This window comes from Gouania willdenowi, chromosome 11 (genome assembly GCF_900634775.1).
Source record: "Gouania willdenowi chromosome 11, fGouWil2.1, whole genome shotgun sequence".
Lineage (NCBI taxonomy): Eukaryota > Metazoa > Chordata > Actinopteri > Blenniiformes > Gobiesocidae > Gouania > Gouania willdenowi.
The window spans coordinates 8,218,589-8,244,361 of NC_041054.1; the positions used below are offsets into that span (position 1 = coordinate 8,218,589).

Here is a 25,773-nt window from a genome sequence, read left to right on the forward strand (position 1 = left end):
ACTATACTACAAAATCTTAAAAGAACAATCAATGCTATGCTAACTAGCTACTCAATACTTACTATACCTCTCTATTCACAATTTTCTCAATCTAACCTACATTGCAGAGTCGACAGATGCTAGTCTTTATAGAAGGGGCGGGACTAACAGTGACATACGAAGCCACCAAAATGTCACAGACCACCATTCTCAGCCAATAGCAAAAATTTGATTGTAATAGCCAGGTTTAAACCCATAGAGAGCAGTCACTGATACATTTCTACAACAAAATACCCCAAGAATCAATCAAAAACACTACTTCATACACAAATACAATTGTTTTCAGCAGAAAAAAGTGGTTTTGTGGTGCCTCTAATCCTTGACATATGTCTTTAAAATTACCTTTGGTTCATACATTCAATTTTCAAGTGTTCAAGCAGCAATTAAATCATATTTTGAGACTCTGACACAGGATTAGATCACCAGGATTTTAGAGGTTTTACATTTTTCACAAATAGCGTGACTTCCTCTTTAAAAAAAGACAGTTTGTACAATATTAATGCAATTTTGGTCTCCATTAGGTGCTCACCCATGGGCCTTTGGCCATGAGCATCTTTTCTCTGAATCGCTATTTGAATACATGACATGTGTTTTGCCAGATTTGCCCTTCTGGTGAAGCTTCCCTGTCGTGTGCTTTTCAGCTGCAGGGTTCCTTCACTGTTTTCTTTTTCTCCTTTGACAGATTCAATGTGAGTCGAATTAGTAAATCACACAAATGTATTAAACATTTTGTGAAATGTATTATTCAGAGATAAATTTATCACAGAAAGTTGTTGGGGGTTTTTTCACTGCACATCGTCCTCGGGAGGGCTTTGATGTGAAAATCTTTGTGCATGTGTACTTTGATAGATTAAACTGATCAATTATTTCTGAGATTCTCCCAAAGGAAAAAAGGACTTTGCTGGACATTCTAAGGAGCCTTTTTTATACCATCAACCATCAGTTAAACATTAGGAGTTCTTTATCTATCATCTGCCTCACAAATACTCTCTGCAGCATTTTAGTTTCCTGGTCTGACCTTCATGTATTTCTTGTCCTTTTTACATCACTGATTTCCTACTCATGGAAACCTTAATTTACTGTTATGGCCTGCTTCGCTCTTCCCCGTCTCTGTCTTTCCTTTCTATTTTCATCCTGAGCTGAGATCATCTTGACCTTGATCACATATTGGTTTGTTAAACTAATTGAAAACCACGGTTTCCTTTACTACATCCACTTGTACACTTAAAAAGCCTCTGTTTCTGTCCTTTCTTTCCATTAACCTTTATTAGTGTTGGAGCCTTTCCCATTTTGCTAATGGCGATTAGCCATCATGTGGGTAGTCTATTACAGCAACACACAAATATACACATATTTGCGCTACTGCGAGTCCAAAATGGCAGATTCAACTCACTCACTGTGCAGATGGGAGCATTAATTCATGGTGACATTTCAATTCTTCGAATTACAAACTTCAGACATGTAAACGGCTAAAGTCGTACTTTTTAGTTCAAAGACACTGTGGGGGTGTAAAATGTTCATGTCATGTTTTTAATGAGAATGAACTTAACAATGGGTATCATCAATGACCTTGTCTAAGAGGGCAAAGACCCCCTTTTTTTACCTGTAACCCCAATTAACACTGATGTGACAGGTTTTTAGAGGCCATGAGACATTGACTTCTTCAGGTCTGCAATACCAAAAAAATCTCAAAGTGTTGCGCTTTAGGTCAAAGATTCAAAACTTTTGTCTTGCCTACAGTTTGCCAAGCTTGATAAATTAAAATTTAGTCGGTCTGAATAATTACTTTTTGACTAGTTACTGGTGTTTCAAGCATATGCAGAATTTGTGGGGAGTTTTCATTACAGTTTTTCCAAATTAATTTGAAAAAATACGAGTCTTATTATAATGTACATTATTCACAAATATTTTAAGTGCCATAATAAAACACAGTGACTGCTGTTAGTTTCATGTCACAGATGTTAGTTCTACCTCAGGTGTTTTCAGTGAAATTGTCCAAAACCTTTGAGACTTTAGGTTGGTTCTTCTTCTTTTGCGCAATTCTTTTTCACAATGTAAATGGTGGAGTGACACTGCGCTCAGCAGTTCATGTATGGTACTGCAGCAAAAACGAAGCCGAAAGTTTTTATCATGAATTTACGACATTAAAAGACGCGTCGACACAAATTTTTGTAGTCAACATTATCAATTCTGTTACTGATCGTTTTTGCATTATTGTATATGTTACACACATTGTGGTTGTCACAAATCTCGAGACGATCTATATATTTATATCTATTTTCTCTTGAATCTCAAACTCAGTCTTTGGTTTCAAGCAGAACAATAAATGTAACTTTTTTTTGTATCACGAGCCAAAACACCTTGAGACGACTTAAAGTTAGCACATCAAACCGTTATATCACAATATGAGAAGATAAAACGGATCATTTTTGCAGCTTTACTTATTTCAAGTTTGTAGATTCTGTAGAAAACCATCACAGGGGAGAAAACACAGATTTATCATCCCGCCTCGTCAAATCTAGTCATTAAATTGTATTTAGAGGTAGTTTCTAAAGATTTATGCCCAACCATACAGATTTTATGACCAAGCGTTTAGGTTTTTGGGGAAATCTGAGTCATTTAGCAGAGGTCGTTGTACTTTGAAGAGCCAGTACGTATTTTTAATCATACTGTAGTTAATGAAACAGAAAAAAAGTGTTTTTTCTTCTTCTGCTATCGTAACTTGTAATGCCAAACATTTATGGGGTCCATTTTGAGAGAGAAATGAATATATTCTATATTACTTTGCTTTAGATTGAAGATAAGCAAAAAAAAATATTGCTACATCTATCTTTTATACCTGTTTATCCTGATTAATCCCATAGGGCAAAAGGCAGGTCATCTGTTTTTAATAGATAAAAATGCAAACATGATGACAGTTCACTCTTAAAGGTCAAAATTCAGCCATTTTAATGCTTTTGCTGAGGTCAAAAATCACAAAAATGACATTTTTCCTGTATAAATAGGACTGTCAAATAATGAAATGATTAAATGTAAATTGATTAACAAATATTGTTAAAAAAAACCTGTAATTTATGAATTAATGAAGCAAATTTATATAGTGATTTTGTTTCCAATTAAAATGTGTATTTATAATACAAAAATAAGTAACCAGTAAACCATTTTCATGAATAAACATTGATTGCATCTGAATTTTAGACCAATTCACAAACATATTCAAGCCTTTCACTTATAGGAACATTAATATTGCACGAAGCTGAGCACTGCTGTTTCTATTAAAGGTCATCGGCCTGATAACGTGGTTTATCATCTTATCCCCTAATGCTGTTTAGGTTAGCAGTCACCTCTGAGGCTCCGACTGGAACCCATTTTCAGCAGGATTCATGAAAACCTCTGGCAGAGCTCAGGGTGTGTGTGTGTGTGTGTGTGAGTGTTTTTGTTGCTTCTTCCAGTCATCAAACATCTTATTCTGCCAAATGCACATCTCTGAATCTCAGCAGGAGGCTCAGTTTGCTGACCATCACAGCTTAGTGATTACCTCAGCTCCATTTTTTCCCCAAATTGTCAGAAATCTTTTAGTGATTCCCCAAACATTTTCTCTCCTCCATTACCCATGACTTTCAAAGTAGGACAGTTATTTCCTTTGGTGTGTGTGCCTGTCACTCACAGGCAAAGCACAAAGCCAACATACATGACTGACCCAGACCCTGAGCAACTCTGTGATTCACTCACGTCCAGAAATTAAACACAAATGAAAATGAAACTACAGGTAAAAATTGCAAAAGTAATCCTGACAACTCTTGATTACACTTGGTTTTCATTCATCATTCAGTCACAAAGAAAAGCCTCGTCCTCAGTGATTGTGTTACAGTGCCCTCCTCAGGCCGAGCTGTGATTGGTCCAAGCTACACATACAGACATCCAGTAGTGACAGAGATTTACATTGTGTCTCTGGGTTTACATGAATGGACAACTTTTATCACACAAAAGACCACAGCCCACATTATCAAAATTCATGTCAGCATTAAGAATATTTACCAATCTGAGCATTAACGCAGGAAAGAACAACGGTTCTGTCATTTTCTTGTAATTTCTTTCATCTTTGTGTTTTTGTTAATATTTTATCAGTTTTTTGAGTCATTTTGTGTATTTTTGTTAACCTTGCACGTGTTTTTCTGTCATTTTGTGGGTTTTTGGAGTCTTTTTGGTGTATTTTAGGAGTCATTTGAGTAATTGTCTTGTTGTTTTGTGTTATTGTATCATTGTGTGTGTTTTTTAAGTATGTCTGTGTTTCTGCAGTCATTTTGTGTATTTTTGTTGTTATTCTTTTGCATTTTGTCATTTTGTTAGTTTATAGTGTCATTTTTGTTTCTTTTTGTTGCCCTTGAATGTATTTTTCTGTATTTTTATGTGTTTTTGGAGTCTTTTTGGTGTACTTTTGGAGTTATTTTGAGTAATTGCAATGAGGTTTTGTATTATTTTAGCATTTTTGTGTGTTTATGGGGGTGTTTTTGTGTATTTTTGTTGTAATTCTTTTACATTTTTCTCTGATTTGTGTCATTTGTTGTCTGTTTATCCATATTTTGTTGCATTTTTTTGTCATATTGTGTATTTTTCTGTTGTTTTGTGTGTTTTTGTATTGGTTTTTACGTTAGGGGCAAGAGAAAATTAGATTGATGCCACAAGTTTCCCCCTTCTGCTTCAGACAATGATGTACTTTTGTGAATATATGAGAATCTCAAGACGGAACATTTATTATTTTCTTCTGCCTCCTACAGGGGTTTGTTTGAGCCTATGCCAGGATATGGGGAGCATTTTTATGGTACAACCAGAAAGAACACTTGATCCTTTTCATATTGGTTATAGAGATTAATTATGAGATGTTGCATCGACCACAACGCAGCAGTTCTTTCTGCTTTATTCAAACTGCATTTGCCTCATCAGCATTTTAACAAAAATGTTTGGATGAATGAATGGAGATAATGGATGTTCAGAAAACGTACGATAAACAAACTGCAAACTTTCAGGAACACAACTTTGTGTGTGACATTGCTAGTTTTTGCTTAAAAAACAGAATAAAGGATGCTTTACATTTACTGTAACTGACAGGAGGGAAGTTATTTTTAATCACTGCATTTTTAATAAATAAAAAAATATTATATTGAAATAGAAATTCGAAATAATGAAGCTAGTGTAAATCAACCAAGAGAACTGATGTAATGCATGTATAGCAACTTGAAAGATGAAGACAGGGAGAAGACAAACTCCATATTACATTGTCACGGTGGAAAAGGCCTTCACATAATGCACAAAAAATAAGGCAAACATGCAGTGCCTTGGAGAAAAGAAATCAAGTTTCAAGGCGAAACAGCAGCTGCTAAAACAACTGCTGGCCATAACATTGATCAAACCTTCTGAGGCACAGGTAGATTCTGTTAGATCACACCTTTATGCTGCAGGGCTCATCACATTTTATTAGGACATGAAGGGTGATGTGGCCTCGCACCCTATTGTTTTACAGCAGGGACGCTTTTGTCTCCTTCTCCTCGAGCTTACATGTTGACTGGCTGTGAAATACTAAGACTGTGCGGGGAAAAAAAGGCTGGATGTAAGGGTTCGGCTTTGTGTTTCAAACTAAACTCCTGTGTTGAAAGAGACAAAAGCCATAGTAACGCCTCACAAAGTGCGTGTAAAGTAGACGTGTGCGTAGAGGCTGAATATGGCAGTGTTCAAATAAACCTTTAAAAGCCTTGTTGTAACACGCCTGGTAGAGGTTGTAAAGCTGGGGGGAGTGAGCCCTCAGTGTTAGATGGTTCAACATCATTTTACCAAAATAAACGCTTTTTGATCAACTATTTTCTTCAAGCTTTCATTGCCACAACAGGTTTTAATAATATCACTCTTTCGTAAACATTTTGAAAATATTCTGAAAAGATTAATTCTATGTAATTTTCATGAATTTGTTTTAGATGGATCTTCTGTGTGGAGAAAAGATCCTTCCGTTTAGTTTTGTAGTACTTAAGACCAGTCTTATCTTCATCAAACAATCATTCTAGACTAATTAATGGCTTTTAAATACATGCAAGTTGTTTTTTTGGCAAGAATTTAGTTTAATAAATGTATCAAGATTTGATACTTTAGCATGTTTTACTTTGAGTTACTGACACCTTGTTTTTGTATTAAAACTATTTAAGTGAGAATGGTCTTTAATTGTTCAACCTTGTCATGGTCTTTTTATGGTCTAGGTCCCACCTCCCAAAAGTGTTGTTCATGAATACAATCACTACTTCTAGAACATAAACGACAACCTCTAAACTTACATGATCGCATACAATAAAACCAACCTGGCCTTGGAGTTTACAGCTTGCCGCATTAGTTTTGAGGTACTTGCATTTTTCCCAGTTCACAAACATAAAAAAACAATCCAAGTACCCCGTTAGCTTACAGGAGAGCGTGTAAGGCACTAAAAGGCTGGAATCAGTATCGGCAAGTACCAACAGTTAACACGGCGATGCCATTTACAGCATCAAACTCCTCTTCAAACGCAGCACCTGGTTACGTGTTCAGTGCATGCCGAGGCAAGCTTTCGCTATCGGCCCAGAGCCGCCACTCTGAACCAATCGCGGGGCGACGTTTTCACGTAGCTGAAAAACAAACAAAACAAAAAATAAATAAATAAAATTAAAAAACGAAAAACAAACAAAACGTCCCTACGCATAAGAAAATATCAGCGATTTTGAGGACCTGATGGTCTGCAACAAACAGGTCATGTTTTTTTTTTTTTTTTTTTTTTTAAACGCTGAAGTATCGACATGTATCGTTATTGGGACAACAAAATAAATAAAAAAATATATTGGAACAATAGTCTTAATAATAATGCAATGAAGCATGTCCGGAGGAAGGAGGTAAAATTGCAATTAGCCAAACACAAGTTACTGGACATAAGGGCAATAACTCCGTAGCAAACTAGAAACTACAAACACCAGCAGGTTCTTCCACCCATGATGTAGCATGACATGATTCTTGGTGCCTGACTGGTTTGTAAGTACCGTAGTTGCATAAAATGCAGAGATTCACAACTGTATTTAAAAGTTTACATTTATTTATTCATTGTGAAAACAGCTAGCATAAATACTGAGCAGCTTGTGGATACAATCAAACCATCATGGACAACTGTTAAAAAGGACAAACCTTATGTAGTGTGAAGACAAAATAATCTGAGGTGAATGACTCATCAATAGGACTTTTCACACACATGACAAGAGTTAAATGCCTGATCATCACAGTGTTATTTAAACAGAGCAGCAACATGTCATTTAAAAAACTGCTGATAAACGTTTCAGTCTAAAAATTGTTCTGGATCCAACTACACTATCAGGCATTATTTGTTGGTTGAGCTTTACCCAGAATGCAGTTTGTTAGAAAAACTAATATTACATTAAATTGAATATAACACATATGCCAGCATCTGTTCCAACGAGCTGGAAGATCCAAGCAGCTTCATAATGTCCAACAGATGAGGTCAGGAAGACATTTACACCGACTGCTTTGTTTCTGACAGACTTTGTTGTGGTTGCAGAAGTCATTTCTTCATTAGATAGACAGTGTTCTATTCTTCAAGTCTCACTTTCTTCGACATGTGTTCCCCAGGTCCAGGTTGATCAGCCGACATCCAAGTCCCCCCCCACAAAGGGTTTGGTATTGTCAGAGGATGATGCCTGCTGTGGGAGTCGACCAATGACAGGCAGGACTGACCAAAGGTCCCTGAAGTTCCTCACGCTTTGGGGCTCGGCAGAGGCCGACGAAACAGCAAGATGTGTGGCTCTGGATGGGTTCAAATAAAAATTATTAGGAAAAAAAAAAATCATTATACTTGAACTGTCATTATGCTCAAATATGTGCAGACTTCATTTTTTGCTTTGTTTCAAAAAGTTCACCAAAACTGACAGCTGTTTTTTAAATTTTTAATAACGTACAAAAACTATGATCACATTACACACTTGTCTTTTAAATGAGGTTCTTTTTTCACTATATTTGCTGTTGTTTTAACCTGTAAAGTGTTTGAGTTTCTTGAAAAGTGCTTTTAAATATAAATGTATTATTACCATATTATTATTATATAATAAACACATTTAAAAAAGCCACAACTATTGTTGTGGGACATTTCTCTTCAAAAAGTCAAAGGTAAATAGCTTTCCAATGTCACTCATCTTTACAGTGGACAGGAAAAACCACTATGTACTTACTTAAAGTATTTATTTTAAAAAGGTAAATGTTTACCATAAACTAACAATACAAACCCTGTCATAAAAAGTGGCATATCAATAACTTCAATATCGGACTGTAATACAACAAGAAATAAAAGCAAACCAATAGCTATCAAACTAAGTACAACAACCAAATGTTTGTATGTCAAAAGCAATCAATGACTTGCAGCTTTCCAACAAATGACAAAGCACGTTAAGCTTAAGACAGAACAATCCATTACACAAAACCCTACTGTAAATTAGTAGTCAGCAAACAGAATAACATTACATAGAAACTTCCAAATAAATCAAAAATAAATTACATGGTTTTGAGTGGTCAAAGACAGATGCATCATTACATGCAGTGTTTTCATTTTATATGTACTTTGACCAGAGTCAATAAGGTTATATCCGTCTGCATTGTTAATCAGCCTTTGTTAAACGTCTGTGTGTGGCAAGATTTGCACATTCATAGAATAAAGCTGTGTTGCCTCTAACAAAGAATATAGTGTGTATTAGTAGTAGTTTCACAAGTGCTCAGTGAAGGCCAAACTAAGACCCACAATAAACCCCTACCTACACCAAAACATGATTTTCCGCGACTTTTCTTCTTAACTGAAAGCATTAAAACACAGGATTTTATTGTCAAATCCAATGTGACTATGTGAGAAATTGTGTTATTTGAAATTCATGTCACCTAAATTAATTTTCTGATTACAAATATTGTGTTAACTAGTCATTTCTACTGTACAATTACTATTTTTTAATAAAAGGTAAAAAAAAAAAATAAAACTTGAAGTTCTACTAGATTTACTGTTAATTATGTAACAAAGCAGAAGTGGCAAAGATGTTACATTTGGGTTGTTATATAATCAAGATTCACATTTGCCTTACAGTTTTTGACCCTTGATAGCTAAGTTTTAGCAAATAGAATTGAAATCTTAGAAAATATAACTTGTAACACTTATTAGAGTGGGATTCTTTACTTTTAATGTGACTACAAATGAAATCCTGGTTAATACCTGGTTGGTGGATCATATAATGCACCCATCCTTGGCTTTGCTGGACCCCGAGATTCCTCCACTCGGTCTCGGACATTAAATGGGTTTTGGGCACACGTTTTGCTATATCTTTGGGTAACATTACATGCCTGAAGGAAACAATACAAGACATGGATTTACACAACTGACACATTTTGATGAAAACTGTAAGATCATAGTAATTTTTAACACAAAAGTTTAAACATTTTAGACTCCATGCGGTGCTAATAGCTTTATTCTTACCTGTACTCGTATTTCTCATCGTCATACTTGTCTGAATAGTAGATCTGTTTGTGAGACATGGTGAAAGCCTGGAGGAATGATTACAAACATCAATCAAACATAACCAGTTTATTTAAATCACCCAGACAAGCTGAGACGTTTGGTTTGTAATGCTATGTATAGCTAAGCTAGCAGGGCAGCTGTTAGCCGAGGCAAATGGTAATGACGTGGAAAAAGGCGTGTGGAGCTTAAAATGTGTTTCTTCACAACCGTATCATAGAGACAATGACTCATTAAAATTACCTTATTAACTGACACCGTATGCTGAAGCCAACAGATGGTGTTTAAGCTTGTTTTAATCCAAAAGTAGCGCGGTGGTCACTCTCCTTTTGTTTCCGTCTCGAATGTTTGCAAGCCCGCTTTCCACCGTTCAAATAGACCTCGCCTCTTCCCATTGGTCAAACCGGGGAAAGAGCTCTCTTGCTATTTGTTAAATCTTCCGTCACCGGAAGTTACACTGAGTATACGGAGCTTTCTAATTGGTCAGTTGGTCAGGGACAGTGTCTGGGAAAGGTTTACGCGTTTATTTTTATTTTACAGACCATTACATAACAAATGACTTAATTTCGCGGCTGTCATATTTTCTATTGCTTGGTTTTGAGGTTGCATCAATTTATTTGACGGAATCGGTAATTTGTTAGTAAAGATTAGGGTTTTTTTTTTTTTTTTTTACATTTAAAAAATGGAAAAGCCAGTGACATATTTAAGAAATAAGGCAAGGCAAATGTATTTGTATAGCGCATTTCATACACAAGGCAACTCAATGTGCTTTACATGATCAAAAAGGTGCAACAGAAAACATTCAACAGCTTGAAATCAATAAGAACGTTTAAAATCATCAGTAAAATCATCAACAAACACATTGAATCAACCAAAAATCTCCCTTTCAATTATTACAGTGAAGATGATTAACAATCCAAGACGCAGTGCATTATGAAGTTTACTAACTTTAAGGTATTTGTGCTCAAGCAGCATTCCAGAAAAGCACGTATTATGTCTTGAATATTTCAACAAAATGACGATATAGCATAGCTATTAATTCATAAAATACGCTCTTTAGCCTCCAAAGCTTTAAGAGATCTTATAGCTAGGGTCCTTTGGTGTTGTATTTGATTGCAAACAGTTTACAAGCAGGTGTGTTGGCCTTCAGTACTTCAGGCTTTAGAAAGCGTTAATAACTGGGCAACTGTTCAAAGTCACCTGATAATTATCCTTTTGACCTATTATTTGGTTTTATACCATTTTATACAAGCCAGCTATTGTCCCAGGAAAACTTATGACTCTAAATCTTCCACTTCACCTCCTCAATAAAGGCAATAAAAAAACTAATCATTTGTGTTGTAAGTAGGCCTGGGCAATATATCGAGATTCAAGATATACCAAGTTTTCGATTTTGATGACATAGAAATTAACTACAATATCGCCTATACACGTGCTGTCCCTTATATGCGAAAAAGCCTAAAGGAACACATATTTTGCAGCTGTTTGTTAATAAATGTGCCTGTGTAGCATTTTGCGTCAGCAACTTTAACCCAGAATTGATGATGTTAAGACTTTATTGAGTTAAAAAAGTTGAGATTTATATCGTATCGTATTTTGAGGAAAAAAATATCGAAATGTGAATTTTGTGCCATATAGCAAGTATAGTAAGTAAATTATTCATTGTGTCAGGAGATCTACACTACTTTTGTGATTTGCAGTCGTTTGTTTTACTATTTCAAATTCTGAAAATCCTTGTTATTTTATTTTTTATACTCCGTCCGTATTTGACGTGTTGTTTAATTTCGCTGATGCAAAGTTTGAGTGCAGACTATCTCAATTTAATTTCTTGGAGCGGTTTTCGTTTGAATTTTATTAAACTCCAATTAGTGCTGACAACAACTGGTGCTGTCTTTCACAAGGAAGAAAAAAAAAAACTATTAAAACTTTAAAAATAGACTGAACAGTGTCATATGATGGAACAGTTGTTCACACAGAAGCCACAGAGAGAGAGAAGTTGTCTACACTGGTAAAGTCCCACAGTCAAATATAGATGTGCAGACGTGTCAGTGAGTGGCTGGTGGCAGCGGCCTCTCCCTCTTGTATAAATACATACATCTTTAGGGCTGGCTTCACACGTGTAGCTATATTATTATAAGCCCAGGAGAAGGAGCTTGTATCCTTTAACTGCCACCGTCACCTGCATGCGTCAATCACTGCTGGTCATGCGTTGCATGATTTGACACGACACTCTACGATTGGTCGAGCGACAAATCGGGGGCGGGCCTTGTTGCTCCTTGCTAGCATCCCATTGGGCGCGAGGCGAGTAGCTTGACGTGACGCAGCTCGGAGTTCCCAAAGTTCCCAAGTTTAGGAGAAGATAGGATCGCTGTTGTGACTGGAGAAATAAGGCGTTTTGAAGGAAAAACCAGGCGTTGTGGTTTGGTGAGTGAGAAGGCATATGAAAGAGGTTTGGGGGTTTAGTTTGGGGGGGTGTTTGTTGTCCCTGCCTTTGGTTGGGGGCCGGGAATGAGAACGCGGAAGAGTAGGAATATTCATGCTAGCGACCCTTTGTTTACCATCACTGACTGGACGGGCATTGTGGTTGCTACAACAACAGATAACCTTTTCATTCCAACCGTGAAAAAGCTTCTGTGTGTGAGTAAATGTGCTATTCTCTGTCAGCTTTCCTCTGTGTTGTCTCGGTCTCCTGGTCGCACTGCTCGTGGCCAGGGGGGCTTTGACCATGTTTGGTCATTTATTAGCTGCTAAAACTGATGGGCTTCATTCATGGATGTCAGTGAACGGACAGTCTCAAACAGCAGCTGTAATGGAGGCAGTCAGTGGCTGTTTTTCCCCCAACGGGACCCTGGCTTTGTTTAACTGCGCAATGGTAGCGTTACATAACCTGAATCAAAGTCAATCTGTGCTCTAACCCTGCTGTGTATTAAGTCCTAAACGATGTTACCATTCCATAAATGCACCCCATTGTTTTCTACTTTATATAACCACGATTGATTAATTGTGCTTCAAACGGAGCATTGTACATCTTTTATTCTGTGTTGTTTTTCTGTTCCTGCGCACATCTGCACAAACAGCCGTGATGCTGCATCTGCAGATTATTTCCTCCCGTGGATAATCCGTAGAACACCGCTGTAGAACAGGAAGGGGCGTGTGTGCAGCGTCAGGCATGTTCCACCAACACACGTTGTGTTTGTTTCGTCATCCGCAGGCGATCACAAAGCTGAATCTGTCCTGTGCTGTGCCGAACTGATCCTGACGAGGGCGATGTCTGACCACAGCAACAGCACAGGCAGCACCGGCTCCTCCACCAACAGCTGGACCCTCCTCTCCCCCGAGGTAAAGCCCTGGAACCCTGTGGGGGAGATCCGGGTGTCTGCATGATTGCATCTTACAGATGCATGTAAAACTAGTCTAGTCTTGTCTTCATATCTAGGTTTTATCTTGATATTAGAGCCTGACCGATTAATCCACGTGTCAAACTGAAGTCTTTATTCAATTCAAATAACTTTAATTGTCAGTTGTAAGTGGCATAAATACAGCATGAAATGCTGTAAAGACATATATAGAAGAAACTGGAAGAATGTTTAATACAGTGAATAACAAACACCAGAAGGGATGTGAAAAGGCACAACAGGAAAAATCTAAAATCTGCAGTATCAGACCACTGCAAAATACAAAATCGAATTTGAATTTATTGATTATTTAAAAGGGACAATGCACATTAATAAACAGACATGCTGTAAATGAGCCAGAGTTAGCCAAAAGAGGCAAGGCAAGGCAAATTTATTTGTATAGCGCATTTCATACACAACGCAACGCAATGTGATCATTGATCATTCAAAGGACAGATTGAGTCAAAACTATTTGCTTCAAAACATCCTAGTTATTATTTACTATTAGTGTTTTTGCACACTTTCACTGAAAAAAAGAAAATGCAGTGTTACACACTGCCATCATAAAATAAAGTGCAACAAGTTTCTTTTCACAGAAACTACTGTGTAGAAGTCTCAGTGTAACCATGACAACATAATGACGGCATTGTAACAACTGTAAGTGAGAACATTAAGGATGAATCACCCTGAGTTTCTGATAATGCACAAAAATAAGAAAAAATAATGTATCCTATTGTATCAGTTTAAGGCACTGATCTGAACAGATTATATGAAAATAAAATGTCTGTGCATGCATACATATTGCAGGCATTACACACTGTCAAATAGCAAAGAAAAAAATAGATTTTTTTTTTAAATTAAAAAAAAAAGATTTAAAATCGGCACCCAAAAAATTGCGATATATCATGAAATCGATTTTTTTTTCACACCCCTAATCAGCGGTCAACCGATATATCGGTTACCAGCAGATACCAGGTATCAGCTTTTTACATCCCCCAATATCGGTATTGGCCAAAAATGTAATTCAAAATGTAGAATATATGTTTACAAATGATCAGGTAGATCTCAGTCAAATAGTAAATCTGGTTTCAACAAAAAATCTCGTTCAAAATGTTCACAACTGTCATGAGACGTGATTTTTCAGTGTAAAAATCAATGATTGTATCACTAAGTTTTGGTTATTTCTCACATCATTTTCTTTACCTAGTGTTCGCATTTTTAAATGGAAAGATCATTAACAACTACATGTCGTACGTAGCTAAAATTGCTAACAGGATCTGGCTAATCAAGGTGCCTAGACTGGTGTGCTCTGTCTCTCTCAACCAGACACACATGGAGGATTTATTAGAAGTCAGTTAGAGTTGCGATGATGTTTGGTTTGGACTCAACAGCTCTGTCAGAGGCATTAAGCGTGAGCTGGAAGTGATGTGGAGTTTTTCCACAGTGGAACAGTTGGAAGGCAAGGTCACATGAACAGAGGAGAGAGTGGATATTCTGGACAAGAGGATTTAGCAGATTGAGTTACAAGGGTAAAGGAAAAGAGGAAGAGCACAAAGAATGTTTGGATGTCATAAATAAGAAGAATATGACAATATTGGCATTGAGGAAACCAAAGGGAGAAAGAGGACAATGGTGGGTAAGATATATAAGGCCACGAGTAAACATCTTGTCCTTATGTTTCCTGTGGAATAAGCAGGAAAAAGGCAAAGCAAGTTATGCAAGTTGGAAAACGGCCCAAACTTAGGCTCATGTGCAGTAATTCCATCCTGAAGTAATCAGACTTTAGCAAAAGGAAAAATGTGATCTGGTCCCATAGGCCAACAAAACACATGGATTCATCTGATGAGTAAATGACTGTTATAGTTTATTATATAATATCATTAAACATCCTGGTCAGAGCTAATAGACTTGAATCTTTCACTGAGCTGTTGAAGAACACACAGTGAATCACATTTAGTTGTATTTAGGAGAGAAACACCAACTCATAATGTTATGGTTCTTCTCTGTAAGGATTCCAACTCTTAGCTTTGTTACAGATTTAGTGACTGTGTGTAATTTTTTATTAAAACAGGGAATTTAATTCATTCCAGGTGCAACATACAACTTCCTCTCTGTTATGCTAAGGCAGTGTTTCCCACGCTTTTTTGGATCTTGATCCCATTTTTATATTAAACATTTCTGGCGACCCAGAGCCTTTTTTTTCTTCTTTAAAATATGTTTTTTGATCCTTTTGATTTTTTATTATATTGTGTTACAAATGTAGAGTTGTCAGGATTAGTGCACAAAGTGACGATATGCGACAACTCAATTATTTGTATAATGCATTTTATTGAAACTAGATTTATATTTGAGAAGGTGAAATAATATAGTTATGTTTAGATGATGTGTGGTGTTTTAATTTGTAAAAGATGAATACTTATTTAAGCTCTTTGAGCTTTATGCCTCTTCCTGCGCTGTTTATGTACTTCTGTGATATTATGTTTTACTTTTTCCTATTGTGCAAAATAGATAATAAAAAATAAAAATAAAAAATGTAAAATTTCAGGCGAACCCACGATTGAAAAACACTGGGCTATAGAATTAATAAATGTTTAATAACCTGTAAATACGGACTAAACTTTATTCAATATTTTATTTTCAAGTTAATTAAATAAATGCTGTGTTAATACATCATATATTGACCTATTTAGAAAACACATTGCATGCACATTTTAGTAGATTTATTATTAGATCATATAAGAGTAATTAATTGTATGTGCTCTTTTATTTCTTTGCTTGATCTCTCATAGTAGGAGTGAGACAGTCACGTGAAATATCATCAAAAACAAAAGTAAAAGAACTATTGAGAATCGAGAAATCCTCCGCCATATGATTGAATCCCATTTTGAAAATAATTGCATGGAGGAGACGAATTGTCGGGACACACGGAGAACGTGTTTCTACATTTAAATGACAACTTATTACCAAGGCTTTAAGGTTTTCATCATCGGTAATAGTTGAAGAGAACAATCTCCAATTTCAGTTGTGACTTCTGTTTGTGTCATTGTAATAGTGTGCGTTATTTAATGGGATCTTCTGCCTGTGCAGGAAGTTGCCATTGAGAACATTGGGCATGGAGATGATGGCACAGAGAGTCTGGGTGACGTTCCCAGTCTCGCTGAAGAGCTATCAGGTATATATAACATTATTTATTCTCATGAGGTTCTGTAATTAAGTCTTTGGTTATGTTTGAGCTTTTTTCCCTGTAATTATCTGTGACTGTTTTTTCAGGAGCTACTCCAGAGATCAAACAAGCTGAGGTTCCTGTGGAAACAGTCCTTTCTGAAGAAGGTCACGAGGTTGGTTTAAAAAAAACAATTTAGGAGAAGCAGCTAAAACTGCATTTTGATTACCCTTGGAAAAGTGCCAAATCCGATAAACGCAATAAAAACTGGCAATGGAAACACCTGCATTTTGAAATATTGCTAAAAAGTTGTTAGGCTTTCATGAGGAGGGATTTCAGACGCATCAATAATGAAATGTGTCGCAAAAGCGCTATGGGAACACACCGCAAATACACGCTGCAGAACGTGGCGTACAAGTTCACATGATGTGAGGGTGCCTGGTCACATGACCACTTCTCTCTGAGAAAACATGGCGTGGTACGTGTAAACAGAAGAGGAGACCGAGAAATTACTTAGCATTAGACTTAAAGATTATTACTGCCACATAAGACGTCAAATAAAGGAATACAGAGAGTTATAAGGAGGTTCTGAGTGTCCATCTTCCTGCAGTGAAGTCTCGTGAGATTTCACAGGAGTTACGAGGTTGCTGCCCAAAACAACCTTCAATGGAAACACATTTAAAGCGAATTATACTTTGTCGACATTTAGAAATATCTCTTTTATTTTGCAAAAATCTGTAATAGAAACCCAGCTTATGTCTATTTTTCTGTTGTTGTTGAAGGGTGTAAAAGACTCCTGATTAATTTAGTTTCTTACTCTCCTCATTGTTAGGTCTGCCAAGAGACTTCCCCTGAGTCCAGTGAGGGACCCGTTCCCTCAAGCCCGGCTCGGATGAGCTCCCCTGCAGTCAGTCCTCTAGAACTTTCAGAACTGGACCTAGAGAGTCAGCCGCCAGTTATCCACGATATTGTTACCAGTTCCCCCAGTGACAACGAGCATGTCAGCGCCATGACGTTTGTCACCAACATAGAGCTGCGACCCCACCATAACATCCCACCTGTTGAAATCCCTTCTCTTGACTCCTCCCACTCTAAAGAAGCTGTGATCGATTCCACTGCTCAGGAGAGTCCCAGCTTCAGTGCTACGTCAGATGTTAAGCTTCCCACAGAGACCCTCACAGCTGCACATAACCTTTCCCACACTCAGACTGACTCCAAAGCAGCTCCAGCCAGTTTGGAATCCCACAGCCCGGTCAGTGAGCATGTTGCAATTGGGGACTTTGAAGGATGCACTGGAGCAGAAGAGGTGGAGCCTCCTTTAGAAGAGGAGCTTTCCTCTGAGGAAGAACTTTCTAATGAGGCTGACGGCGTCTCCGTTCCAGCTGGAATAGAATCCCACAGCCCGGTCAGTGAGGATGCTGCAATCGAGGACTTTGAAGGATGCACTGGAGCTGAAGAGCCGGAGTCTCCTGCAGAGGAGGAGCTTTCCTCTGAGGAGGAGGAGGAGGTTCCTCCTGCACCTGACGTCGGCCCAGTTCCAGCTAACACTGAATCATGGAGCCCAGTCCATGGGGAGGCTGCCGCCGAGGATTTTGAAGGTTGTACCGGAGCAGAAGAGCCGGAGCATCCTTTAGAGGAGGACCAATCCTCTGGGGACGAACTTTCTCCTGAAGCCGACGCAGTTCCAGTTCGTGCTGAATCCTGGAGCCCACTCACGGAGGAAGCTGCACCAGGAGGTTTTGAAGGATGCACTGGAGCTGAAGAGCCGGAGCATCCGTTAGAGGAGGAGCTTTCCTCTGAGGAGGAGCTTTCTGCTGACACAGCAGACCCAGAAAAGACTCCGGAGACAGTTATCCAGAATGACAAACAGGAAGAAGGTATGGGATTGTTTTTAAAGAATATTCGGAACATTCCATAGTAGCTAGGGGTGTTCATTGCCATGAATCTAACGACACGATACGATTCACGATTTGCATGTCACGATACGATATATCTCGATACTAAACAATGCGATATACACCTCATATATTGTAACATCAATAATTACAAATATCACGTTTACAAGTACAAAATGTTTTGAAATACAATTTATTTAGTTTTTTTGAAACTTGCGAGAACAAGTAAATGGTGTCTAACTGTAATTCAACTACCGATATCAAAAACAAGTGCTATGTTTATCAAACTATCAAATTACATTTTTCAAAAAAGTTTAACTTTTGCCTCTACAACAGATTCTAATTCTGTTAAGTTATTTTAAATGTAACCACATTCATCTATTACAGTGCCCAATATGTTTTATGAAAATAAAGTGCAATCAACTTCTACGCTAAAATGTAAAAAAGGTCTTATGTGGTTCACTGACACCTAGTGACTGAGCGTTTATGTGCTATGCATATGTTAGCACAATGAAATGGTTTTTTTTCCCAATAAAAACACGAATAAAAAAATTGTTTGGACTTCCACCCTTAATAGTAGCCAATCAATGTTTACGATTAATAAAGCATAATCAAACATTTAGCATCTGTAAATAAATACATACAGATTTTCAGGCTGGTGGCAGGTTTTCTTATCTGTCAGATATAATTCACAGTACAGGCAAGTGTGATCAAATAAGTCACATTTTGAACTCAAATTGGCAGTAAGTTCAAATGAGATTGGTTAAACATGTTTAAACCAATATATAACTAATAATGATTAGATGTAATGTTGCATATGAATGCATTATCTAAGCATACCTCTGGGTCGTTCTCTAGGCTCTTTTATAATCGTCCCAAGCACAAGTTCTGACAGATTTTTTTTAAGTTTCTTGGCACTCTGGGTGGTTTTTTGTCTGGGCTTGAGCTGCTAAGTGTACATCAGCAGCCTGTGATCTCACAGAAGTAGTTGAAATCATTAAAAATAAAAAAAATAAAATAAAAAATGATGACACCTGTGTCAAACTCAATGTCTGCAGGAAGATTTAGGTCAAAATTAAAACAAAAACATGACTCTGTAAATCACCAGATCAGTTTCACTACAAAACCCTAAATTCAGTACTTAACCAAAATACGACAGGGCTTGCACTGCTACATTATTTGCAGGAATATTGAATGACAGTTTTTTCTAAAATCCAGAAAATTCTCAAAATACATTACACATTTCAGGAGAATTAGTGGCATTCAAGGGATTTTGATCAATTGCTTATCATTCATGATATTGTAAGGGTCCTACAATATTTCTTACACATAAAAGGACAAACTTTGGAACTACAATTTTAAATATGTGCTTTTTTTTCTGGTTCCCCCCCACTTGAGATCTAATTGGGTCAAATGTGGCCCCTAATCTATGAGAAGTAATCATACAAAAACTAATTCAATGACAAGGTAATGAAACTTTAAGGGGAAAACAAGTATTAACATGATCATGATCATTTTCTTTTAAGTGACTAAATTCCAACCTGTATTACTGATAGTCTAGGGATGTGTTCCCTGTTGATGCTCATCCATACTGTATCCATTCCTCTCTCAGAGCTCTCTAGCAGCGTTGACTACGCTAACTCCAGCAGCTTTGATGATGGGCTGAGGAGGAGAACGGGACCCTCATTTGAGCCCTTTAGACCAAAAACATCAGACGAGGAAGATGAGGAGGAGGAGCTGGAATTTAAGCTGGCTGAGAAGAAAGAGGAGAAGCCATGGTTCTCCATGAGCAAGTGCATTGTGGGAGCACTGGTGCTGCTCTTCTTAGGGTCCCTGTTTCTCTCAGGTGAGATGTGTAACATTAAAGGGAATTATGATGGAACTCTTTAACAGGCTGTAGGTTTCCCTTTTTAAATACAACTTTCTTTTAGTGTTTAATTAAACTTTTCATGTTTTACGCTTTTTTAACCATCCTATAATCCTCAAATATTACTAACGCATTTTACCCTTAGGGTCAATCTGACCCCAGGGAAATTTGCCTCCAGAAAATTATTTTCAGAACATTGTTGTCCAGCTTTTTGTGTCAGGTCCTTTGTTTGTTTGTTGATTACATAGAGATTAACCCGTTGATTATGAAACCTTGACCTTTTTCTCTAGCGCAGAGGTTTTCATCTGGTCTCATTGTTGGACCCACATTTTGCCACAGTCATTAAATCGTGACCCACTTTTTTTTAGAATTCAACCAACCAAATCTAGTTTTTCAAAAATAGCTGTTGAAAACACACGTGGAATCTTTTTTAAACAATAAATCTATATATTTTCCTGTTCAACATGCATTTCACAGCACGCCTATCAAAAGAAATGTTTCTTTTAAAATAAAAGACAAGTCCAACATGAGAGACATTGAGTCTCCTATTATCCCAAGGATAATAGGAGAGTTAAAGTCCTCGGATTATTGCCTAACTTTTGTCCGTATTCTTACATTTGTTGGACATTGGCCATGTGTGCACTGAGTAATGTGACGTTTTCAGCGTTAGTTTGATAGGTTTCCTCTCTGACCTGGATACCAGTAGTCGGAACATCGCAAATAAGAAAGCAACGTAGGCTTGTGCGTTCACTGGTTGACACTTGTGTCGCTCTGCCAGTCATTGATCTGACCTGACAGGTCATGCGGCCGCAGCAGAAACAAAAACACCCTGCGCTCAGAATTTTAACAGTAACACACTTTGAAGCTGTTGTGAAGCACTCTGTGAATGTTAACAATGTGTCGAATAAAGCGTTTAAGGCAGGCAGTGTGTCTGTTTTAGCCAAATATAACTAGCTTGAATAATACTGCATTGATTTAGACCCTTAGCTCAGAGAATGCAATTCACAACAGAGACTTATGTTTTCCTTCAGGCAGCTTGACATCTGTGTTAAGAAACATGTCCGTCTTGGGAAGACGTGCAATGACCTTGTTGTTTTTTTGTGCGACAGGTGACTTTGACGCCTCGGAGCTGAGTGATGGAGAACAAAGCCAGGTCTGTCTCCCACTCACTCAGTCTTTCACAGTGTTTGCTGTGAGATTTAAACAAATGCAGTGGCTCGTGACATAAAAAAGATAAAATGTTTGTGAAAAATGTGACGGATGTCCAATGGCTTTTTTGTTTTGTTTTGTTTTTTTATCCAGGACTGGCTCAATGGTGATCCCCAGGATATGAAAGTGCTTTTGGATAAACTGACTCAGGAAAACCAGCAAATCACTCAGCTGGAAGCACAGCTACAGGTCAGTATGCAGCCAGATGGATTAGAAATGTGTAGATCCAGAATTGTGCACAAATAGAAAAAAACACCACGCTCTCACTATTGAATCCTATAAAATAGTGTTTTTCAACCTTGGGGTTGTGACCCCACCTGGGGTCGCCTGGAATGTCTAGTAACTGATGCAAATTACTGTTTTTTTTTCTTCAATTTTTAAATATTGTGTTTTTTTTGGGTTTTTTTCAAATTAGAACAACATACAATCTTAAAAAACAATTTTGTACTTTCACTTTCTCAAATATAAATATTATAATAATAAAAAGAATTATAAAAATATCACTGTTTAATTGTAACACAGGATAACAAACATGAACAAAAACCTAATCCTAGAAGAAAAAAAGTCTTTGAGTTGCCAGAAATTTGTGATATCAAAATCGGGTCAAGGCCCAAAAAAAGGTTGGGAACCACTGCGATAAAAAGATGTTAATATAAAATATGTATAAAAATCATCATAATTGCTTCTTTTTGTAAAGTGTTATATTCATCCCAAGATTTGGAGTAATTTAATAATTAAAGGTGCAGTATGCAGTTTTGGAACGCTAACATATTTTGAGCTATAGGCAAGATCTCCTCTAAGCTCCACCCCCTACTCCCCCTCCCGTATGTTCTTGTTGCTCCGCCCATAGCCACGCCCCCACATCTTTGAACAATCACCTGATTTAAAAAAAAACAAATCCTCTCAAAGCAAAACAAATAATGCTCCGTCCAACAGAAAAAAGCAACCTCTGCATCACTTCTCAGGCCCTTCACAGGGGGGGCGTGTGCAGGATGAGATATGAAGACATCCGATTGTTTTTTTTTTTCTTTAAAGTTGGATTGAATGGCGGGGATTGGTCAGAATTTTTTACTGGATTGCAACTACTACAAACGTCTAATTTACTTTTTTTTTTGTTTTTTTTCTGACTTCAGAATGTATTGAGCACTCTTAGGATAGAAGGAGTATTTCACCATTTAAAAACAACTGAGCTGAATTGCAGAGTCCACCTTTAATTTAGCTTCATTTAAAGACCTAATACTTCTGAAACAGAATTTGTATTCATGACATATCACTTCTTTGTAATCAACAAACTGAGTGTTTACGTTGGAGATGAAAACACATTTTCAAGCAGCAATTTCAACATTTCACATATTTTTCTTTGAGCAAATGAGCTTTGATTTATTGATCTATGAGGCCTTTAATGTACTTTGCAAATCTTACAGTTGGCATTTGTGCGACTTATCTATAAAGGCACCCCAAAGGCTGAAATGGGGGTTAAGAACTGCACAGTGACAAAAGCAGCACCCGTGACTGTTGGATTTGACCCAAGGGTTGGCCCACAATACAGCATTTTAGTTTGTGGTGTTTTGTTTTGTTTTCAGTCTCAAAAAGAAGAGCTGGACTCTGCGCTGAAGGCGGCAGCAAAAAATGGCTACGAGCAGAAAAAAGCTGATCTGGAAAAAGAAAATGCAAAGCTGAAGGAGGAGCTGTCATTTCTGCCTGAGCTAAAGAAAGAGCTGGAGAGCCTGAGGGTTAGAGTTACTGAGTTGAATCAGCTCAAAGGTGTGAACTTATTCAAAATGGGATATGTTGTGTTTTAAAGGTTATAGTTCTCTAATTTGTCTAATTTTCTTAAATCAGTTGAACATGACGCTGCTCACGCCAGCTCAGCTGCTCAGTCTGATGGCCAAGCTGGACCAGAGAGAAGTAAGGAGGCAGCAGAGGGAGGGAGGCTGAAGGAGGAACTCCACAGACAGAAAGGCCTTTTGGAGGAAAGCAAAAAACGACTGCAGGAGATGAAAAGAGACGGCAGTAATAAGAAGCTGGTCCGAGACAACTTGGAGGAGATCCAAAAGAAACTCTCTGAGCATGTTGACAGGTGGGAGAAGAAAAAGCCACACGACTCCAAGTGGAAAGGGAACAAAGGCAAAAACAACGGACGGGACCACTGGAAGAAGGAGGGGAAAGAAGAGAAGGAATGGAAACATGGAAAAGACGGAGGGTGGAAGGTGAAGCAAAATTCTCACAAGGAGGCGTGGAGGAAAGACCAGGACGAGTGGCAGAGGAAGAAGAACGAGCGCAGGATGGACAGAGAGGATAGACGGAAGGAGAAACCCTGGCACAGCAAAGTGGGAAAAGAGTCTGAAGACGCTCATCATCATCATCATCGTCAGCCTCAGCAGCACCAGCAGAACTTCTGGAAAGACCAGGAACAGAAGCTCCAACGCAACATCCGCCCCCAGCCGGGCTGCTCCTCCGTGGAGGCGTGCGCCGCCAAAGAGCGGCTCTACCCGGTGGAGCTGCCCGAGTTTGAGGAGCTGCTGGAGGGATACCTGAGCAAACTCCAAGGCTCCCCGCCCGACAGCAAGGACAAGATCACCAAGCTGACCGCGGGCTTCTTCGAGGATGGCGTGTTCATCCACGACCGCTGTCGGTTCAGCGACTTCGCCGAAGACGTGGCGGACATTCTAGAAGATATGGCCGACGTGTTGGAGAAGGAGGACAACGACTCCTTGGAGGAGGAGATGGAGGAGTTTGAACGAGAGGCCCTGTGGAAGTTTTCTGCCACGGCTTGAACACAGACATAGTGAAGGAGTAGCACCCAGGCAGAGGACGCACACGCACAGATGTGGCTTTTCTAAGACGTTTCTGGTCCAGGCTTTTCCTCCTTTGAGTTGTATGTGTCGTCGCTTTTGGTAACGGAGCGTCGTGTTTTTCTCTGTAAGCTAAACCTCAGTGACGTGCTGTGTGATTTCTTTTTTTTTTCTCCCTCTGCTGTTCAATGCTTTCCATGGTGCATGTTGGTTGTAAATACAAAGTAGTTGTATTCATCATATCACACTAACAACAAGAGTCTGACGCAGGCAGCGTTCACATGTTGTTGAGGCGAGCAGCAGTAAATCAGTAACATTGGGAAAAGGAAAAAAAAAAACTCAACAGTTAAATGTTTGACAGACTTCCCTCTGTGGGAAAAAAAAGCCGCTCTGCACTGAAAGCACGTTATAACAAATGCTGGGACGACTTTTTTTTTTTTTTTTTTTTTGTTTTTGCATATTTCATATCAGGTGTAATCGCCTGATCCCAGAGGATGAGATCACTCTTCTTTCCACCATGAGGATCAAATCCAGTCCAACCAGTTCAGTTTCAGAAGCTCCTCAAACTCTCTCACACACACAGGTAAATGTTTGACAGCCCCAAGCGTTTTGATTTCTACGTTTGGGAAGACTTTCATCCTCCTCGACTCCCAGGTGTTCACTGCCAGCTACTGGGCGGTAACCAGGAAGCGGTGACGACGTAGAAAAGAAATAGATCAAAGTGAAAGTTCAAATCAATGATTAGATAACTGCTATGAACCACTCTAGCACTTTTCAGACGTGTGAAATTCTTTCACTTTTCATTTAGGCGTTTGATTTTAGACTTTGTTTATATTTTAGCATCAGGGACCTTTAACACAGGATCACACACACGCCTCCCATTGTGAGTAAAGCTAGAGATCTGCAGTATTCTACTTAGTGTTATAGGTAAATTAGCACCAACACACGACTGACAGCCAATAAGTGTTTTCCTGTCTCGACAAAATATGCATGAGGTTTGTTTTTGTTTTGTTTTTTTAGAAAAGGGGGCTTTTGTTGTTGTTATTGTGGGTAGCGTATGTTTTTTTGTTTATAGCGTTTAGTGGTGAATCAATCTGGTGGAAGTCAAAAAGTAGCATGAAGTGCAGACAGATGGACTGATGTAGTTATTTTGAATGTAGTTCGCTTTGATGTTTCGTTTTTTTTTTTCTTTCTTTCTTATGGATGTGGACAGAGGTTGTTGGTTCTTTTATTTCAGGGAAAGAAGAAGGTTTTAAGTGTTTTATGTTTATTTATTTTGTCCCGACACTGTTTCTAAAGAACCACACGTTTCGTTTCAGTCCCGGGCCATTCACACCAAATGTGAAAATGAAGTCTTTTAATTTTTTTTATTTATTTTTTTTGGTTTAAAGAAATTAAGCCTGCCAACTGCTGCTTTATGTGCCTTTAATTTGCTGTGATTGGACAAGATGGTCTTTGATTTCATTCACTCTGTTGCAAAACAAAGAAGAAAAAAAAATCAGTTTACACTACGGTAGTTTAAATGTTATACAAATGTTTTTGTCTCTCTGAAGGTTTTTAGACCAAAGGTAGATGAATAAAGTGTGATCTAATTTCAGGCAAAGTCTTTTCTTGAAAGCTATAAATTGATTTTTGGAATGTTTTTGTTTTGGGGTACAACATTTGGGCTCACTGGTGTTACAGGACATGGTTTGTTGTATGTAAGCAAGTGAAGGAAAATGTTTGTGTTTTTTCCATGTTCTGTGTTCTCCGAGAAAGTCTTTGCTCAGCTCAATAAATTTTTCAACACTATTTATGCTAAGAATGTCTTTTTCAATGCTTCTCTGGCTTCATCTGTTCTAC

General features: G+C 38.0%; 2 protein-coding genes across 3 annotated transcripts; one reads left to right on the forward strand and one right to left on the reverse strand.

The window, feature by feature from the left end:
* Window positions 1-7,196: 7,196 nt before the first annotated feature.
* Window positions 7,197-10,011, reverse strand: cks1b (CDC28 protein kinase regulatory subunit 1B). The gene is made up of 4 exons (XM_028461472.1): window positions 9,851-10,011; window positions 9,569-9,636; window positions 9,308-9,435; window positions 7,197-7,863 (listed from the first exon to the last, which is right to left on the reverse strand). The coding sequence occupies exons 2-4, from the start codon at window positions 9,625-9,627 to the stop codon at window positions 7,814-7,816; spliced, it is 237 nt and encodes a 78-aa protein (XP_028317273.1). The 5' UTR covers window positions 9,628-9,636; window positions 9,851-10,011; the 3' UTR covers window positions 7,197-7,813.
* A 1,738-nt stretch (window positions 10,012-11,749) lies between these two features.
* Window positions 11,750-24,321, forward strand: pbxip1a (pre-B-cell leukemia homeobox interacting protein 1a). 2 transcript variants are annotated; one of them, XM_028461491.1, is made up of 10 exons: window positions 11,750-12,031; window positions 12,819-12,946; window positions 16,090-16,174; window positions 16,273-16,340; window positions 16,998-18,042; window positions 19,673-19,906; window positions 21,037-21,080; window positions 21,230-21,325; window positions 22,720-22,900; window positions 22,979-24,321. In XM_028461491.1, the coding sequence occupies exons 2-10, from the start codon at window positions 12,875-12,877 to the stop codon at window positions 23,911-23,913; spliced, it is 2,760 nt and encodes a 919-aa protein (XP_028317292.1). In that variant the 5' UTR covers window positions 11,750-12,031; window positions 12,819-12,874; the 3' UTR covers window positions 23,914-24,321. The 2 variants fall into 2 exon arrangements, with proteins under 2 accessions (XP_028317292.1, XP_028317293.1); XM_028461492.1 differs by lacking the exon at window positions 11,750-12,031 and adding an exon at window positions 12,072-12,244.
* Window positions 24,322-25,773: the final 1,452 nt, after the last annotated feature.

Bases quoted from the DNA above. Each gene is read 5' to 3' on its own strand.
- cks1b (XM_028461472.1), bottom strand. From the start codon at position 9,627: ATGTCTCACAAACAGATCTACTATTCAGACAAGTATGACGATGAGAAA. The intron at 9,436-9,568 runs GTAAGAATAAAG...TGTTTCCTTCAG, and splicing joins GATGAGAAATACGAGTACAG to GCATGTAATGTTACCCAAAG. The intron at 7,864-9,307 runs GTATTAACCAGG...GAACCCATCCAG, and splicing joins TTATATGATCCACCAACCAG to AGCCACACATCTTGCTGTTT.
- pbxip1a (XM_028461491.1), top strand. From the start codon at position 12,875: ATGTCTGACCACAGCAACAGCACAGGCAGCACCGGCTCCTCCACCAAC. The intron at 16,175-16,272 runs GTATATATAACA...CTGTTTTTTCAG, and splicing joins TCTCGCTGAAGAGCTATCAG to GAGCTACTCCAGAGATCAAA. The intron at 21,326-22,719 runs GTCAGTATGCAG...TTTTGTTTTCAG, and splicing joins AGCTGGAAGCACAGCTACAG to TCTCAAAAAGAAGAGCTGGA.